We start from the raw sequence: 20,339 nt of genomic DNA, 5'->3' as shown, positions 1-20,339 counted from the left end.
CTCACACTATACAGCCCAATGCTCTGATGCGACCTGAGTGCTCACACTGCGTCTATAACATGAAGTGATAATATGAAGCTTATAACACAAAAGCTGTCTCTCGCTCTCCTTCTCTGTCTTTCACTCACACAGACACACACACCACCATCAACTTTGCTAAATTGCTAATGAAAAACATTGACCAGGCAGCTGCAATTGAGCAGCAATGTCCATCTCTTTTCACGGTTGGTGCAGCCGTGATAATTTTGTGAGGCCATATCGAAAAGGCTCGGATGAGCTTGCTAATGTTCTACAAGTTGTGCCTCCATCACTTGTGTCCAGATCACACGCTGCACTGCCGTGCTACTCCATCTGTTTCACTTCCATTCTGTGTTTGTGCGTGCGCAGTCTGAGAGGTTGCATTGATACCCTCATGAGGGGCAACAGGACTTCAAACAGGCTTGATTTTCTTGCGACCATACGGTTGATGATCGGGAGCTGGTCGTGAGGTGTTAATCGCTTCTCGTTACCCCATGCTACAAGATGCACAACACATGATTAAAGCAAGACTCGGGCCGATAGTGTAGAATATAAAGACAGCATAAACGGTGTTAGTGTAGAGGACGAAAATCAACCAGGACATCTTGTTGAATTCTTGTTGAATTCAGGTCACAGCCTGATCACAGCTGGGACACTGAGAAAATCTACTCACCCTCTCAACTGAAATTATTGTGAAATATAATTACTTTATTAGAATTAAAGTTTAGACTTAAATAAAGTTTATATTCTATCACATACATGCAGTATAAGGTTCGGTTAGCAATATTTCAATAAAAAGAGGTGGTAGAAATGTTCTTCAAGGAGCTACTTTTACTTTTCTACTTTGTGTGCATTTCAGAGCCAGTACTTTTTCACTTTTATTTAAGTCTGGACTATTTTTAACACTAGTATCTGTACTTTTATTTAAGCAAGGAACGTCGGTATTTTGCCACCTTTGTCTACTACTGACAGTGCTGTCATCATTGTGACTCCTCCTGCCAAAGAATTGCTTTAAATGGTTGCCTTACCTTTGTTATCACACCCTATGATTTCTGCATTTTGGTTTCAACAACTGTTGTGATACTTTCAGCAGAACACTCAACTGCTCAGTGTGTTCTCAACAAAAAACACACCCCCCAAACAAACGCTTGAATTATTTTTCATGGGACTAACACAATGGACTGGATAATTCATGCTACACTGTTCTCATCAGGTAAGACAAGTTTTGTGCCTCCTGATTTTTCATTCTGTAATAATAAATGGGTGAAAATATTGAAAACATTACAGGCCTTTGAACAAACGAAAAGTAAATTAAAGCTATAAGTGTTCCAACTAAATACACACAAGACAGCAACATTTTTAATGAAAAAAACTGTAGTATTAAAAACCAGCAAGGACTATAAACCATGTAGTGAAATAATATCATCCAGAAATACTTTAGTGATGGTCGTTACTGTATTTGCGTTTTAGCCTCTGCTAATACAAATTAAATGTGCGATTAGCTCAGTTAGCTTCTAGCTGTAAATAGCATAATTTTTTTGTTGTTGAAATTCACTGATTGAAAAAGTCTTTCATAAATAGTTTTACTGAAACAAACTAAACGCTTGATTATAAACCATTAGAAAATGGTAAAACTGGATTTAAGATACAGAGATAATAAATTTAATATATCTGCCTTACTACCTTGTGCAGGGCTACAAAAAACAGAACATTTTACACCACTGTGACGTCATACTTCATCCATCCAACGTATTCATGACCCTGCACTCACCTTTGCTACAGGTGGTTATTTTTTAAATTCTTTATTTTTATTTTTTAATGTTTGTTTTATTTTATTTTTTAATTGAACACTAGTATATATTCAGATATAAATACACCTGAAAAATATAAATGCACATATGAAAAAAAGCAAACAAGTGAAGAAGTACATTTTTTCTTTAACTGATGTTAAAAATATCAAAACTTGTGACAATAAGGAAAAGCAGAAATTAAGGGCGTACCACTGTTACGAAATGTATTTCAAAATAGGTTTCGCAAAACTTTGAAATCATGACACTGTCATTGTTGAATACTGTGACATGAAGCAGGAAACAAAAAAGCGTTAGCACTATGTGACGTTTTGACTACTCTTAGCATGTCCATAAAAGGAAGGCTTTATTTGTGTGGCAAAAATAAACAACCGGACAGCTGTAGGATCGCAACAATACACGATTTTTACTGGACAGTAGTCATAGAAGAAATCATTTTAGGTTCTCTGTAGTATTTTTAGTATCCAAAGCAATCACATGCTAATGATTTTAATTTCTTTCTTTGGGCATTTACATTCGCAGTATCAACTTCCACAGAGACTTTTTTTGTTACTTGTGAATGGGTGTGGCACGTATTGATGAATCTGACAAACAGTTCAGGAGGAAAGAGGAATATGCACACCAGTGACATTCTCTACACAGTTCAATTTTTAGTACTGTAAAATAAGCAAATGTATACAGTATATTAATAGTTTTTCATACTATAGTATAGCAACGACATCTTTAACGTCTTTAAGTTAAGTGTCAGTATTTTGCTTTTGACAGATGGAGTAAGATATAAGAATCAAAGACACAAAACTAATTCCATAATAAAATCTTAAGTATGTTTTTCAAGTGAATAATTACCTGCCAGTGTTCAAATCTAGTATCTGACTTTGATGCTCTCTAGTGGTAACTGTGGAAAGCTGTGACTGGATTCAAGAGGTGGAATCAAACTAACACATACACTGTATGGAGTTCCTCATATGTGATTAGAATTAGAGATAATATAACCAGGTTATCATCCTTTACAGTGGCTTTAAATAAAATTACAGATGTTCTTCCTTCTTCTTGAATTCTCAGTGTTAAATGCTGCACTTTGTTTCAATATTGATCCCGTGGCATGGAAGGCCCTGAATAACTCTGCTGCTGGTTTTGGATACCAGGTGGTTCAAAGACAATCAAAGTAAGTCACAACATACATTGTTATGTTGGATGTCGATCTATAACTGCAGGTTTAACAATCATTTCTGTTAAGGCCCACAGTAATAAACAGACAAGGATATAATACTTCTTAACAGGAAACATATGGGGTTTATTTAACCACAGTTTGCACTCTAGACTTCATCATTGTCTGAATTTATTTCCTCAGTTTGCTCGTCAGTGCTCCCCTTGAACAGTATTCACAAAATGGAAGAGGAAAAGTATATAGCTGCACCATGTCCTCCCCAAACTGCCAAAATATCCAAATTGAAGGTAGGTAACCAAATGTGATGAAACTCTGACAGTAACCAGGTTGACATCAAAGAAATTTCCCACAGACGCTAGCACAGAAACTTGTTTAACTCAAATCACAATAAGTAAATATCTTTGTTTATAACATCGAGACTTTAAAACTAATATTATCTTGCCAAATGATGAAGTAAAATAAGCAAAGAAGTCAATGTTATTAATAATGTTATTGTTAAAATGTTTCTTTTGTAATTATTTAAAACTTTAAAATGAAGCAATAGTGAAACTGAATCCTATTTGCATTGATATTAAAGCTGCCTGTTATACATCCTGGTTTACAGTGAAGAGAAGTTTCGATGTCTAACACTTGTCATGTCAAATGGGGAAGTGTTTCAGTCATGGTTCTTTGCAGTCATCGATTTAAGTCTTGTTTTTTTCCTTTCAATTGCCTTTTATTAGTATTTAAATTTTCAATACACTTTCAATACAGCACCCGATTTTGCAGTAAACATGTCTCTTGGTCTGACAATGAAAAGCGATCCTGCGACACAAAACACTGTGGTGAGTTACTGAACTGCAGACACTATGAGAACTTTGTTAAAAACACTGAGGAGCAACATCCTCTATCCTTATATGTCTTGTTATTGTTGCATGAAGGTCATCCCATGAAAAACCAGTGTGGCTCCCACCTGTCCTTCACAGAATCAGGGTTTACAATAACTTCAGCATATTGAATGAAATAGAAGTCAATGCAAAATTTTGTCTCCTTAATTTGAATATGTGTTTCTTTTTAATTCAAGTTTTGCATATTTAAGCTGCATTAAAAACTAAATGTGTTTATAGGCCTGAAAACTTAAAAAGGTTTGAGGAAAAATGTTATTTAAAAACATATATGCACAAAATTTTTTTTTACACACCCCAGATACTGTCATGATCCTGGGTCCTTTTGACCCAGCGTTTTGTGTTTTTCTCTTCACGATTTTGGTTCTGCTCTTCCTCTGATTAGTGTTTACCCTGTTCCCCCCGTGTGTTCCTGTATCTAGTCCGCGTTTCTTAGTTTGTGTCCTTTCATGTGTAAGTTCCTGTTTTATTGTGAAGGTCTGCGTCTTATGTGAGTGTTTTCAGTTGCCTCCCTAGTCTCGTCATGTTAATCACTCCCAGCTGTGTTTCCCACCTGTGTGTAATCTCCCTGTGTTCTCTGAGTGAATTTAAGTTGTATTTTCTGTCTTAGTAATTGCTGGTTCGTCTGTGTTGTTTCCCCTCGGTCTCCCTGCGTCTCTCCGTATGTGTTTCCCCGGACCTCCCTGCATCTTCGTTTCTGGTTTGTTTTGTTAGTTTTACCCAGTTTAGGTTTTCCTGTTTCACCTTCACCCACGCCTTTGCTGTTTGTATTTTCTTTTGTTAAATAAATACTCATCTGCACCAGAGCTGCCGCATTTTGGGTCCTTTCTCCAATTCCACACGTCTGCCAGCGCGGTCGTGACAGTACGAACCAGCCAATATGGACCCAGCAGCTTGCAACCCTTCTGAGGAGCTAAAGGACGATATCATTTTCATTGTGGAGAATCTTCTCAGCCTATGGCTGGAACACCCCCCGGAAGAGCTTCGCCGCACAGTGGAAAATCGGCTGCAACGGCTCTTTTTCGGCCTGCCATGGCTATTGGAATCGCTTTCCCCGACCATACAGGCCTTTCTCCACCTCACACCACACCTTCTCTCAGCCACTCCTGCCTCGCTGCCCGACTCACCAGATGTGGTCTTGCCCGGCCCGTCGGAGCCATCTGCGGGGAGGAAAAGCCGATCGCGCCGCCGGCACGCCACCCCACAGCCGGACGTTCGGACTTCTAATTCACCGGCTGTGGTGAGTGAGGACTCTGTGTCTGTTCCAGACTTTGTGACTGTTCATTCAGGGGCTGTGTTTTGTGTGGCGGATGTCAACGCGAGCTGCTTATCGCCTGTGCAGCCACTCTCCGCTCGGTTAGCTACCCCGCAGCCACTCTCAGCTCGGTTAGCTACCCCGCAGCCACTCTCAGCTCGGTTAGCTACCCCGCAGCCCCTCTCAGCTCAGTCTCCAGTGTCACTTTCTGCTCGGTCTCCAGTGTCACTTTCTGCTCGGTCTCCAGTGTCACTTTCTGCTCGGTCTCCAGTGTCACTTTCTGCTCGGTCTCCAGTGTCACTTTCTGCTCAGTCTCCAGTGTCACTTTCTGCTCAGTCTCCAGTGTCTATTTCAGTTCAGTTTCCAGAGCCTCCAGTGCCGCCTGTAGCGCAGGCCCCAGTAGCTCCAGTGCCGCCTGTAGCGCAGTCCCCAGTAGCTCCAGTGCCGCCTGTAGCGCAGGCCCCAGTAGCTCCAGTGCCGCCTGTAGCGCAGGCCCCAGTAGCTCCAGTGCCGCCTGTAGCGCAGGCCCCAGTAGCTCCAGTGCCGCCTGTAGCGCAGGCCCCCGTAGCTCCAGTGTTGCTGATCATACACACTCACTCCATGCAGGGAGAAAGTTTAATTTCACCTCAAGGGGCTTTTCATGGTTTAGCTGCCGTTGGCACAGCTTGCCACTCCAGGGCTTCCCCAGAGGCTAGGTCTCAGTCCCCAGCTGATTCTGGACCCCTGAAGATTAGGCAGCCCTCAGAGAACAACTCCGTGTCAGTGCTGTCTGAGCAGGGCCAGTGCTCAGAACAGCACCCATTGCCTTCGTGTTTGCCAGAGGACTCCGTGCCTGCTGGCTTTGTGCTGACTTCGGCTGGAGGGTCCGAGGGACCGCTCCGGCCTTCGTCTCTAGTCTCCACTGGAGGGTCCGAGGGACCGCTCCGGCCTTCGTCTCCTGTCTCCGCTGGAGGGTCCGAGGGACCGCTCCGGCCTTCGTCTCCTGTCTCTGCTGGAGGGCCTGAGGAGCCCATCCAGCCTCATGCCACGTCAGCTGGAGGGCCCGAGGAGCCCGTCCAGCCTCATGCCACGTCAGCTGGAGGGCCCGAGGAGCCCATCCAGCCTCATGCCTCGTCCGCTGGAGGGCCCGAGGAGCCCGTCCAGCCTCATGCCTCGTCAGCTGGAGGGTCCGAGGGGCCCGTCCAGCCTCCTGTCTCCGCTGGAGGGTCCGAGGGGCCCGTTCAGCCTCGTGTCTCCGCTGGAGGGTCCGAGGGGCCCGTCCAGCCACCTGTCTCCGCTGGAGGGTCCGAGGGGCCCGTTCAGCCTCCTGTCTCCGCTGGAGGGTCCGTGGGGCCCGTTCAGCCTCCTGTCTCCGCTGGAGGGTCCGTGGGGCCCGTTCAGCCTCGTGTCTCCGCTGGAGGGTCCGAGGGGCCCGTCCAGCCACCTGTCTCCGCTGGAGGGTCCGAGGGGCCCTTTCAGCCTCCTGTCTCCGCTGGAGGGTCCGTGGGGCCCGTTCAGCCTCCTGTCTCCGCTGGAGGGTCCGTGGGGCCCGTTCAGCCTCCTGCTGCAGCTTCATCATCATCCTCGCCTGCTGCAGCTTCATCATCATCCTCGCCTGCTGCAGCTTCATCCGAGTCTTCATCCTCTGGTCCTTCCTCGTCTGGTCTGGCTTCATCCGAGTCTTCATCCTCGTCTGGTCCGGCTTCATCCGAGTCTTCATCCCCGTCTGGTCCGGCTTCATCCGAGTCTTCATCCTCGTCTGGTCTTCTGCCTGTGTTTCGCCTGGTCCGGCCCCACCATCGCCTGGTCCTGCCCCGCCATCGCCTGGTCCGGCCTCGCCATCGCCTGGTCCTGCCTCGTCTGGTCCTGTGCCCACCGGGCCTCAGCCAGTGCGCTTGACACTGGAGCGCCGCCGCTGCCTTCTGCGCGGCCGGCCCCCTGAACTGCTCCGCCGTCTCCTTCGTCGCCGCCGTTGCCTTCCGCACGGCCGGCCCCCTGAACTCTTCTGTTTTGGCCTCCTGTGCTGTCGGCCTCCGGGCCGGCCCCCTGAGGAGTTGCGACCTGTCCCCTGTGCTCCTGTGCTTTTGGTGGACCTTTTGTTTTTGTGGCCTTGTTTCTGGGGAGATTTTTTTTTTCAGCTTTGGTTGATTTTATAAGGATTGAACCGATGTTTATGGGACTTTATGGGAACTTGACTTTGTCTCCTCTCAGGTGTGTGGTCCAACAATTCCAAGGGACTGCAAAAGTATCACCATGTACAACGGTGTGTGTTTTCACATGGACCGATCTAATACATTTGGACCACCTGTACCTTCTACTCCAGACGGTAACAATAAATGGAGTTTGTGAAAATGTGCCCTTAATAATTAGAGTCCCGGTGCCTCCTTAATAAAAATCCCTTGCATTTTTACTTGAACATAGTCTTACAATCATTTATATTTGTCCTTGTATAATCTCAAATCAACTGAAACTGTCTCAAGACTTCTCTTATATATTCCAGCAATTAAGGGTTAATCAGAAACAGTAAATAGAAAATTATGTTTGTGTGAGATGTGATTACTCATAGATGAATATAAGTATAAGTTGTATGATTTGTTGATTATTTTTTTGTTTGTTTACAGTTTTCCCCTCTAAGCCTTACTTCAGATTGTCTGTTTGGATTAATTGTATTGTAGTTTTATCCAAAGAGCTTTTCTAGACTAATTTGTCCTGAATCCATCAACACTGAAACAAATGCTGGTAAAATTTGAGCTAGCCAAGATTAAATCTACAGCATAAAATGTATTTAATTCTAATCTTATATGCTTTTCATACAAGTTTCACACAAGACACATACAAACTTTATAAGGTTTATATATATCTTTTCCATATGGGTTATTCAGAATGAAATAACCATATCTGCATGTAAAATGAAAGTGTTATTTGAAAAACAAATACAAAAACACCCTTTGATTTCAAATTCATTACAAAAATGAAACTAAGCCTGGTTGTTTGGGTTATGCAATGCATGACAAAATGCAAGAAGACTAGTACATATACACAAGATCTTTGGGGGAAAAAATTAAAAGGAGACAGAGAAGTTTACTTCCCTCTAAAGCTACTTACGACTTCTTTAAAGCTCTGTATGCAAATAAGTAATGTATTATGGTTTTCCTGGAGAAAATAATTTGTGTTGCTGTGTGTTACATCACGATGTATTCCTATTACATAAGAACAACGTAAACATGAGGCTACTGTCGCTCACAGTAACACAAATTCCAACCGTAACAAGAACATACAGTACAGAGGGTCTTTCTTTTAGTGTTGTAAGTTTGAACACAATGGTGTTTCTATGACTGTAATACAGGAAGAAAATACAAGTAATTAGAACTGAATGCAAAAATCAACGCTACAAATAACTAAATTAGCTTAATAACAAAAGGCTTCTGTAAGCAGTTTTAAGACTCATTTAAACTAATTTAATATCTTAATCTTAATTTCTTCTTTTCTTTCTTCTTATAAAAGACCAATTGTCTAAATATGTGGGTATTCATAGCCGATTTGCTAAAATGTTAAAATTCACCTAAAATAATCAATTTCAATTCATCTCTTTGATAGTGTGCCCGACACAAGTAGACATTGCTTTTCTGTTGGATGGTTCAGGCAGCGTATCTGTCCCTGATTTTCAAACAATGACGACGTTTGTGGAAGATCTAATCCAGGCATTTCTGTCAGTTGATGCACAGGTAAGACACTGTACTACCTTTCAGTTATATCGTATTACAGACACAAATAGTTTCACCTGCTTTTCATTTATCTCCATAAAAAAAGGCTATTTTATATTTTTTTTATATTGTTTCTCCCTTTCTTCAGTTTTCTGTTTCCCAGTTTTCCTCGTTACCTCGGGTTCATTTTTATTTCAAGAAATTTTCCTCATCTGGATCACTAAAGACTGAAATCGATGGAATCACACAGCTGGGGGGATCTACTTATACAGCTCGAGCCATCAGACATGTTGTGTAAGGGTTGCAATGATATTACTGAAGCACTACAGTTAAATCATCTGGACAGACTTCCTGTGCAGATAATTTCTTTATTGACTGATGCAAGAATTGCGAAAATACTAAAATGTCCATGAGCGATAATACAAAACAGATGGATGCATGCCAAAATAACAATCATTCATGCAATTTACTCTATGATCAAAATGTGCACTGTAAAAACATGTTTTATGTTGAAATTAGATTTGTTTATTTTTAATTTGACAGAAACAATGTTTTCACACCACAAAGAGGTTCCAGACCAGATGTGAAGAAAGTCTTGATAGTAATTACTGATGGACAATCTAATGACCGGTATGACCTGGGAAATGCAGCACAGCAAGCAGGGAATCAAAACATTGTTCGATTTGCTATTGGGGTAAGTACCTCCATTATTTAAACCTGCATAATGTTTAAAATTTATACTAATAATGTGTTTTGGTTATTTATTAGACTACAGTCACATGTTCCTACAGTATATGGAGCAAAGTAATGAGCCACCTACACAGAAACCATGGAAATCTGGGCCGTATCATCACACGGTTTTTACACTATTGTTAATGTTAATTTCTCCTCTATTGGGTTTCTTCACTGGCTTCCTGTTGAATTCCAAATCCTGCTCCTCACAAACAAGGTCTTAAATAATCAGGCTCCATCTTATCTTAATGACCTTATAGTACCATATCACCCCATTGGAGAACTTTGCTCTTGCACTGCAGGCCTACTTGTTGTTCCTATATTATTTAAAAGTAGAATAGGAGGGAGAGCCTTCAGTTTTCAGGCCCCTCTTCTGTGGAACCAGCTTCCAGTTTGGATTCGAGAGACAGACACTATCTCTACTTTCAAGATTAGGCTTAAAACTTTCCTTTTTGCTAAAGCATAAAGTTAGGGCTGGATCAGGTGACCCTGAATCCTCCCTTAGTTATGCTGCAATAGATGTAGGCTGCTGGGGATTCCCATGATGCATTGATTATTTCTTTTTCAGTCACCTTTCTCACTCACTATGTGTTAATAGACCTCTCTGCATCTGCATGGCAGATAGCCATCCCTCTTTGAACCTGGCTCTGCTGGAGGTTTCTTCCTGTTAAAAGGGAGTTTTTCCTTCCCAAAGTGCTTGCTCATCAGGGGTCATATGATTGTTGGTTTTTTCTCTGTATGTATTATTGTAGGGTCTTCCTTACAATATAAAGCGCCTTGAGGCAATGGCTGTTATGAGTTATGAGTGGTATCTAATTTCAATAAATTTCAATTAATAAAAAAGCTAAATTAATAATGGATATTGTATTAATGTCTGTATTAAACAGACTGTATTAATCTTTGTATTAAACTGTATTAAAGTTTTAATAAAATCAGTAAATAATTTTGCATTAAATGTAAACACATGTTTTAAACAACCCTAGGTGGGGAATGCATTTATTCAGCCTGAAGCAAAAAAAGAACTACGCACCATTGCATCGTCTCCCTCAGACAATCACGTGTTTCAAGTGCAGAACTTCAACGCACTTGAAATAATCCGGCAGAGTTTGCAGGACAAAATTTTTTCCATTGAAGGTAAATTATATATTTAACATTTAGCAAGCTTTGATAAAATTTCTGTAAATGTTACATTGCATTATTGTATCATTGCTTGAGGCTAAAGGTTGATTTCACGAAGTATTGGTGAAATGAAAAATAACTACTGAGGCACCTTTATAATAAACAGATATCATTACACTAAATTACTAGTGTAATGTGTTGCGTTGTGTCTATAAATAAACCTTTTTATATTTTATATTATTACAGGATCTCAAACCGGTGGAGTCTCTCTGAAAATGGAAATGTCTCAAGAGGGATTCAGTGCAGTTATTGTGCCCGAGGTAATTAAAACTACCTGAAACTCACCAGACAGTCTAGTCATAGAAAGAGAGATTCAAACACTTTTTATAAAAACTAGAGTCCAGATTTTAAAAGTAAAATAAATTGTATATAAAATGTATTTCCTGTCTGCACTGTAGGGAATTCAGATGTCTATTGTTGGTGCAAACCAGTGGAAGGGAGGCTACGTGCAATACACAACTGGAGGGGAGAAGCTGAAAACATATGAGGATGTGTCTTTGGAGCCTGACAGTTATCTTGGTAAGAATATTACAGCTTTAACAATCTAACTTATACACATGTAATCATGTATATACACAGCTCTGCTGTAATTCTTTCACACAAATACATATATCAGATTTTATATCTATCTTCTCTTTTTGCCTACCTAAATTCTAGGTTACTCCATGGCAACTGCTAAAACCCAAAGTGGTTCCCTGACAATTGTTGGTGCTCCAAGATATAAACACAGAGGAGCTGTGGTCGCTGTTAACAGAGAAAGCTTTAAAAACCAAACAATTGAGCCGTTGGCATCACAGGTATGTATTTACAGCAAGACAAAACTGACTGGGATTATTAACTGGTAGTAAATACTTTCTTAAATACAAATTGTTGTCATTTGGCTTTATGCGATTATTTTCATCAATAATGTGTTTCTTACACAGTATCAGACTGGTGAATATTTCGGGGCAGAGGTGTGTGTCATGGACATAAATGACGATGATATCACTGATCTAATCTTCATATCATCCCCAATGTACATGGAGCCTGATAGAGAGGGAAGAGTTTATGTTTGCAGACTAACTGTTTTGGTAAATCAAAGTTTTATCCACTTCAATTAAATGAATTAGTTTATTTGTCAACTTCCCTAATGATCATATAATATTCACTCTCCTGCTTTTAGTTTGTAGAGTGTAATTTTGATGATCCATTAATACTAAGAGGACGTGCAGCTGTCAAAGGAAGGTTCGGCTCTTCTCTTGCTGTGCTGCCTGATCTAAACTCAGATGGATTCAGGGATTTGGCAGTTGGAGCACCTTTGGAATATAATAGTGAAGGCAGCATCTACATATTCCACAGTGAAGGAGGAGGAAGAATCAGTCCTACTTACTCACAGGTACACAACATCGAGGAATTCAAAAAGATGACTAAACGTATTTATCAATATACAATCTGCAGCTTAATTAATTAAAATGTTTTCATGTTCACAGAGAATAACTGGCTCTGAGGTCCAGTCAGGACTGAAGTTCTTTGGCCTGTCAATCAGTCAGTCGTCTTTTGACCAGAGTGGTGATGAACTGCCTGACTTAGCGGTGGGTTCAAAGGGTAGAGTTGTTTTACTGAGGTAAGTCACAGTCCAGATAGTCCAGTCATGCATTATAGTTATCTGTGGTAATTCCACCATTGTTGTTAATTTGCAATCTTAACAAATGCACTACCTGTCAAATCTTAGGTAAATTTGAAAGGTCACCATAATAAGAACTGCATATAGGTTACATATCAATAAATTCATCATAAATGATTGAGTCATTCATTATAAGGGATTTATGATTTTTTAAGAAATACAGATTGAGGGTAAAACTGTTGTCTAGAAGCATTAGAAACAAACAAAAGATAAACTGGAAGCTAGGACTAAGAAACTTGGAATTAACGACTAGGAGTGAACATGGAACAAAAGAAAAGGAAAGAGCAGACACAGCAGACGGAGATGACATGACAAAGATCGAAGGGAGACTGAGGACTTAAATACATGCGATTATGAGAGAATGCGCAACAGATGGAAGAACAGCTGAAACTACTTACACACTACCAGCACATGAGATGTATACAGGACAAGAGACTGTCAAAATAAAAGAGGAAGTAACAACACTGAGAAACAGACTAAGCTGCATGAACTTGACATTAGGATTGGGAGTAACCTGACAAGGGGACACAACAGACCAGGGTAACAGGAGGGAACATAAAACACAGGGACAAGAGATAAACAAACATGGTAAGAGGTACCTAAAGGCTAGACGACAAAACAAAGACCACAAAATACAAATATTACACAAAGCAGAAACAAAACTAAAAGAGCCAAAACCAGGAACGTAAACTGAACTGTATGTAGCGCCCCTGACTGTGTACTCCACTATAGCCGGGTACGCCCTGAGTTCTAGTTATCTTAAACTTACTTAGTTGCCCTCAGTGAAAGTTCCCCTGATTTACACACGTATAACACACAGATACACTTTTACCTTACTTTGAACTATAGATAAGAAACAGTACTAGACACACAATCTTATGTTTAAACCAAGCAGGTTTACTGAATGACTTGGTAAACACCCAATAAATCAATAAAGTAAGAAGTCTCTTGCAATGACAAAATATAACAATAACAGTTACACAGTTCTTTACTGTAATGGGCCCCACACACACACACACTCTCACACCACCCAATTTCCCAAGTCCCCTCGGTGCAGGCCTGGATCGATGCTAGGGTGCGTAGGAACCAACGGTCCTAAAAGAAAACAAAATGGTGCTCCTACCTGGAAACCTTAGTCTTTTGTCCACAATACACTCACGGCACGCCGAGAGGTCCGTCCCTTAGGTCGCCGAGCTGCACGCTTACTCCTTTTAAGCAGCAAACCTGACCGACCCGCCTTGGCAGTCAGTAGCCTCCCACTCCGTGCAGGTCAGGTGACGTCCAGCGAAGTCCGCCTTTATGGCTAACTACGATTAGCCAAGTTAGCACGCCGCTAACTATGGATATTTCGAGGCAACAGTGCAAACCAGTCCGGGCTGCACCACCTCACAGTCACGCTCTGTTACTCAGCCGTGGGCGTGGGATGATTTATCCTCACTGTTCATTGGAAAAAAGTCTCTGTAGACGCTAGCCGCATCTCGCGCACGCTTTTCTCTCTCCTCTCTTTTCTCGTGGCTGCCTCCGCTCTCTCGTCTCTCCTTCCGCCCGCTCCCTTTCAAAGTAAAAGCACCTAAACACACTTCCTTATTACTATTACAACACAGTAGAACGAACAACAGAACTATTCAGATATATCCAACTGGAAATAAAACTTAGCCCCATAAAATATACCTGGGCCACATCCTCCCCCTTCTAATCGTCTGGATGTCCTCATCAGACATCTCCCAAGGCGACTGAAAACAAATAAAACTCCACACATCTTGAATGTATAACAGACACTCTTAGAACTTCACTTTTTTTTTCATTTACACATTCCCCAAACTTTATCACAACCCCTCTGTGAACAATAGTAATAGGTTGGTGACTAGCCTTCCCTGGTTCATCGTAGGACAGTCTCAAAACTGGCTTTATTCTTCTCTTCCCAGTCGTCCCTGACCTAAGGCATTTGCTGACCTCTTTCCCAATACTCCGTCTTCCCCTAGACCTCTTTGAGAGAGGTCTTTGCTTCTCCTCTTCTGACTCTGTATCGGTGTTCTTTACATCACCAATGTCATCTGCTTCCTCCTGAGACTCTTTGGCATTGCCCTCAGATAGAAACATAGCTTGAGCGTCATCCTCCGATGCCAATGGAGAATTGTCACTAAATGACTCCTCCCTCAACACTTTCTCCACACAGTCTCTGTACCAGGCATGTGGCCTCTCGTATTCTACATCTGACGATCCAGTCGATTCCCCAGTGTCTTGACTCATGTCTCTGCTTTCTACCCTCTCTTTTCCTTTTCCCATCCTGTGAGTCTGTGGTCTCGCTGGCACTTCATCTCTGGCCATGCCTTCTGGCAGTCTTACTTCTGTCCCAATCGGTAACAAATGATCTCTGTGTAGGGTTCTCACACTACTTTGACCCGTTTGTGGCTTCACCCTATACACCGGTAGGTTGGGCAGTTTTCCCACAATCACATGTGGTACAGCGTTCCATTTGCTTTCCAACTTCTGTTTCCCCTTCAACCCCAGATTCTTAAGGAGTACCCTGTCTCCCACTTCCAAGGCTTGGAAACTGACTCGTCGATCAAAAGCTCTTTTGTTCCTCTTGTGTACCTTATCAGCAGCCTCATTGGCTAATTGATAAGCTCTCTGCAAATCCTGTTTCAAGTCTGTCACATACTGTGAATGAGTCTTCTCCTCAGCTCCATCAGGAGATGCTCCAAAACAAACATCCACGGGAAACCTAGCCTCCCTCCCAAACATCAAAAAATAGGGAGAATACCCTGTGGCATCGCTCTTTGTGCTTTTATAGGCATGAACTAGTGACCCTACATGCTGACTCCAAGTTCGCTTCTTCTCATCCCCTAGTGTCGCTAACATTGACAACAAGGTTCGATTGAATCTCTCGGGTTGTGGATCCCCCTGGGGGTGATAGGGAGTTGTCCGAGACTTCCGTATACCCAATGACCGCAAGAGCTCACGGATTAACCGGTTCTCGAAGTCTCGTCCTTGGTCAGAATGTATTCTGGCAGGCAATTCATAGTGCACAAAATATTTGTCCACCAACACTTTGGCAACCGTGGTGGCTTTTTGGTTTTTGGTGGGGGAAGCCTGTGCGTACCGGGTAAAATGGTCAGTTACCACCAAGACATTACCTATCCCCTTGGAGTCTGGCTCCATAGACAGAAAATCCATGCAAACCAAGTCCATGGGACCCTTGCTGCTCATCTGGTGCAGCCATCGGTGCCCTGTTGCATTTATCTTTGCAGTGGTAAGGACATACATCAGTGGATTGTTATCAGTGCGCATAGTAAACTTTGCGCCATACAAATAGTCATGGAATTTGTCCACGACGGCCCATTTCAAAGCCAGGAACTCTAACTGGTGCACTGGGTACCGCTGTTCGGGGCAGCTCAATTTCCGGCTGGCAAAAGTCACGGGCCGCAGCCCCTGGGGGTGCTCTTGGTACAACATGGCCCCAAGACCTTTCAGACTGGCATCCACATGAAGGGTGTATGGCTTGGCAAAGGCTAGCACAGGGGCAGTGGTCAGACACTGAATGATGTGGTGAAAAGCATCAACACACCACTGATCCCATCTACTCCCAAAGGGCTCTGATTCCTTCAAGTAGGTTTTTCCTTGTCCTGCCCGGCCTTTCTTACTGCGCTGCGTAGGGGCATAGCCTTTAGTGAGTTCAGTGAGTGGCCTTACAATGGAAGCATAGTTAGCTATGAAGCGGCGATAGTAGCCGCAGAACCCCAGGAAAGATCGCAGGGATTTACCAGATACCTCCGCCATGGGTATCTGGTAATAGCCACTGCGAAGGTCCAGGACAGAGAACCACTTACTCCCTGACAAACAATCAAGTGCATCATCGATGCGGGGAGTGGTGTACTGATCAGGAATGGTTCGACGGTTTAGCGTTCGATAGTCAATGCACATCCTGATACTGCCATTTTTCTTTCTGGCAATAACAATGGGAGAGGCATAAGGACTGCGAGATTCCTTGATAATGCCAGCTTGTAATAGGTCTTGTATGTGTCTGCGCACATCGTCAATGTCAGCTGGTGCAAGACGCCGTGACCGTTCGCGGAATGGTCTGGAGTCTGACATCTGAATGTGATGCTCCACTCCCGTTGCCAGACCGACATCCCACTCACTGAGGGAAAACACATTAGCCCTCTTGGACAACTTCTGTCGGAGTCGCTCTTTCCATTCATTTGGCAAAGGTGAGTCGCCAAAATTTATGAGAAGGGGATCTAGCTCTCTCTGATCTTTCCCCTTTTTTGAACAGACTTCAACTGCTGCAGTTACAGTATCAACCGTACACAACTGACCCATAACGGTCCCTTCTGGGAGAACGATATCCCGGGAAGACTGATTCTGCACTGCCACAACAAAATGGTCTACCTCCAACGCAGAGCTAGACAACACCATGGGCTGCAGCAGCATGCCAGCTGGCAACGGAATGGTTGGGGATGCTTCCACCATTGATATGCCTTTGCTGAGTGGTTCTTCTAGCTCCACCCGGCATATAGCATGACAGCTTTGACCGGCTGGGAGTGACAGGGAGCTGGGCCCAACCCACTTCACCCAGCCTACTCCACCCTCATCCTCTACAGGGATCTCCACAGGGGCTGGTGGGGTTAAAACTCCAGCTGTTTGGCTTACAGTCTGCACGCTACTCACGCCTACGGTGTCCTGGCACAAGGTGGCCAATCTCTGGAAAAGGGAGGCATTGGTGCCTATGATCATGGGGTCCCAACTCCAGAGGTCCGGACCTCTGGAGTTGGGACAGATCAAAGCTAAGACCGAAATGGTCTCGTGACCTCCTTTGACTTGCTCGGGAAATTCCACATCCACAACGACATAGCCGAGATAAGGGTAACTAGAATCACTCAAACCCCAGATGGCCAGACCTGAAACTGGGTAAATTGGGACACCTGACAAGTGCTCCTTATACCAGTTCTCAAAAATAATGGTTACTCTTGACCCACTGTCTAACAAAGCATTGCACGGTTCACCATTCACTCTGACTTGCTTTACATTAGATGGACCTATCAAACCTTTAGGGATCCCTCTGTCCTCTAGCATGACTACTTCACTCCTCTTAACTGAACACACGGTATCACCTGCATCAGGGGGTTTGGGATATGATTCCCGTTGTTTGGGCTTTTTCCGTGACTGAATGAACCTCTGGATAACCTTGGCCTGGTTTGCGGCATTTCCACACTTACTAGCAAAATGCCCATTTTTTCCGCAGCGGTAACAAAAGTTGCTTTCTTTATCACTGGTGCTACCTGTCCGTGCAGAGTTCAGACCAGACCTGTACAGCTCCACTCTCAAAACTGGAGAGGACACAACAGACCTTTGCTCTCTGGCGTCCAGCTTCTGCTGCAACCTTTTAACCAGTTTTCTCAGCGCAACCACTTCGCCATCTGCTGAACTCTCTACACCATCAGTCTTGCTTGTTGGAACAGGCTCTGCAACTTCTCTTGGTGCGGGGCATGACTGGTTTACCACGGATGAGACCATAGACTTCAGTTCTCGAATCTCAGTTTTCAGATTCTGAATTTCAATCTGTCTGTTGTCCTGTTCTGATTGTGCTTGGACTTTGTGTGCTACCAGATGCAATTTAGCCCGGGAGGCTTCATACTCCTCCTCACTTCTGATCTCACTTAAGAGCTCTACAAAACTGGGTGGGGTTTCTTTCCTGTCTCTCAGCTTGAGTTGCACTAACATCATGTCGGAGTACACAGCACCCCTAAGGAGCTGTTCTACTCTGGTCCTATCAACACGGTGGGCTTCAATTCCACCACAACTCACTACCCTGCTCAGCGACTGCTCTAATCGCCTCAGAAAGTTGGATAGTTTTTCCTGCAGTTGCTGTTGTAGTAACTGAGAAGCAAAGTACAAATCCTCACCCGTCTCAGCACTGCCAAAAGCTTTTGTAACAGCTTCTAGAAATTGTTCTGGGCTAATATCAGGATCAGCTGTCCTCACAGCTTTCACCACCGCTAGTGCTGGACCTTTAAGACTCAATGATTCTGCGCCTCTTTTCTTTAGCAGAACTGTCACTCTCCTCCACCATTAGGTGTGCTTGTTCAACCCACTGTTCGAATGTCTCTTCTCCAACTGGTGTTGGTATTGTGCCCAAGAACATTCTGAGTCTACGATAATGTAACCCTGGAGTGTTACTAAGGGTTTTAGTGTGTTATGAGTGATGTTAGTATTTTGAGTTCACTGTTAAGTTTTATTAAGTTCAATTATTTTGTTGAGAATTAATAAAATAGAAGATGTCTATAATGTCCTGATGGTCCTTGAAGTATACAGGGGGAAGTACCGCCTCCTGCCGTTCACTGCATAGCAACTATGGATATCAGGAGAGAGGGAGAGGAAGAAATGTCCGTTTTTTCCAAGTGGAAAGCGTGGTTGTTTTTATCCAGTCGGACTGTACGGTGGAAATAAGCTATCTAGAAATTGTTGTTAACCAGAAAAGAGTTTGTTACTGCTCGGATTCTTCTGGGTCAGGTTTTTTTACTTGGGAGTACAGTTCAGTGATGATCCAGTCCAAAGATGGCGAGCCACCCCTCCAGGATCCTTGAGATGATTGCTTTAAGAAGAGAACTAAATTCTTTGGACGAACTGTGAACTGTACAAACTCTACTAAAGTGGTAGGACAGATTTGCACGTCATTCCTCCTTTGCACATCCTGCAAAGAGAATCCTCATTGCTGGACTCACACTTAAGGGTGTCGGCTGACACGAGAGAGAGACTGAGTCAAATCCCCCGGGGTTGTGTGTGTTTTGTTTATTATTTTCCATGACTTGGGCCCAATTTTTCCTTTCATGCACTGTTATTGTTTTCATTGTATGTATGTAAGATTCTTTAATTGTGAATGCAAATTGATCAAACCAAGTTCTCAGAGCGTTTCATTAGTCATCCACTCTGCTCCAGTAGTCGAACCTCAGCTATTGGCCCAACACACAGGTAACCATTTAAATCTGTATCCCAAGTGTTGAAAGGGGTGTTACAATAACTATTGCCTTCACTGGAGGGTCTCTCCATCTTTGCCAACAAATCGCCCACAGCACGGATTATCGACTCTGTTACCATTACCATTCTCCTGTGCCTCTGCCCCGCGTTTCGATTTACTCTGGGAAAAATCCTCACGAGGCGAAGCTTCAGCTGTCACTATGATGGACCACGGCTCACCAGCCCCCGTAGGGTACACTTCAGGTGGGATTCTTGTGGCATCTACTTTCTCTTTGGTTTCACACAGGACAGTTAGCCTATCAAGCGCTTTGTTGTATCTCCGGCCTCTGACCCACACTCGACCCAAAGCTTTAACACTCTCCAGAGTGTGCTCTATTTGGTCTATCTCCACTCCTTTGGGAGTAAGCACCATCAGTGTGTGAGCCTCATCTAAGGTCTCTCCACGACTCCATTCCTGAAGCTCCTCGAACAACTCAGAGTGCATAGCTTGAACATCCATGACCAAACAATATCAAAGTTACTGCTTTTATCTCAAAATACACGTGTTTGGGAACTTCAGACTTAAACAACAAAATATCCCAGCGGTGCCTCCATTTTATGTAGCGCCCCTGACTGTGTACTCCACTATAGCCGGGTACGCCCTGAGTTCTAGTTATCTTAAACTTACTTAGTTGCCCTCAGTGAAAGTTCCCCTGATTTACACACGTATAACACACAGATACACTTTTACCTTACTTTGAACTATAGATAAGAAACAGTACTAGACACAAAATCTTATGTTTAAACCAAGCAGGTTTACTGAATGACTTGGTAAACACCCAATAAATCAATAAAGTAAGAAGTCTCTTGCAATGACAAAATATAACAATAATAACAGTTACACAGTTCTTTACTATAATGGGCCCCACACACTCTCACACCACCCAATTTCCCAAGTCCCCTCGGTGCAGGCCTGGATCGATGCTAGGGTG

At 43.2% G+C, this 20,339-nt stretch overlaps 1 protein-coding gene across 3 annotated transcripts in view; it reads left to right on the top strand.

Annotated features, from left to right (window-relative positions):
• Positions 1-1,057: 1,057 nt before the first annotated feature.
• Positions 1,058-20,339, top strand: part of LOC147323251 (integrin alpha-M-like) — a 32,421-nt gene continuing 13,139 nt past the window's right edge. The window contains exons 1-15 of one of the 3 annotated variants that reach the window (XM_086303508.1): positions 1,058-1,231; positions 2,889-2,991; positions 3,178-3,281; positions 3,748-3,818; positions 7,324-7,438; positions 8,710-8,837; positions 8,965-9,110; positions 9,360-9,510; positions 10,532-10,682; positions 10,914-10,987; positions 11,126-11,246; positions 11,385-11,524; positions 11,651-11,797; positions 11,890-12,102; positions 12,197-12,330. In XM_086303508.1, the coding sequence (XP_086159634.1) occupies positions 1,195-1,231; positions 2,889-2,991; positions 3,178-3,281; positions 3,748-3,818; positions 7,324-7,438; positions 8,710-8,837; positions 8,965-9,110; positions 9,360-9,510; positions 10,532-10,682; positions 10,914-10,987; positions 11,126-11,246; positions 11,385-11,524; positions 11,651-11,797; positions 11,890-12,102; positions 12,197-12,330 (1,835 nt within the window). In that variant the 5' untranslated portion in view covers positions 1,058-1,194. Of the gene's footprint in view, positions 1,232-1,715; positions 1,801-2,888; positions 2,992-3,177; positions 3,282-3,747; positions 3,819-7,323; positions 7,439-8,709; positions 8,838-8,964; positions 9,111-9,359; positions 9,511-10,531; positions 10,683-10,913; positions 10,988-11,125; positions 11,247-11,384; positions 11,525-11,650; positions 11,798-11,889; positions 12,103-12,196; positions 12,331-20,339 lie in introns of those variants that run through there. The other 2 variants (XM_086303509.1, XM_086303510.1) reach the window with 2 other exon arrangements.

This window comes from Aulonocara sp. 'chitande type north' Nkhata Bay, linkage group LG8 (assembly GCF_057382095.1).
Source record: "Aulonocara sp. 'chitande type north' Nkhata Bay isolate Kocher_YH1m ecotype deep benthic linkage group LG8, A_spYH_male_GT1.1, whole genome shotgun sequence".
Lineage (NCBI taxonomy): Eukaryota > Metazoa > Chordata > Actinopteri > Cichliformes > Cichlidae > Aulonocara > Aulonocara sp. 'chitande type north' Nkhata Bay.
The sequence above is the reverse complement of the archived record's forward strand: the minus strand, read 5'-3'. Positions and strand labels throughout refer to the sequence as shown.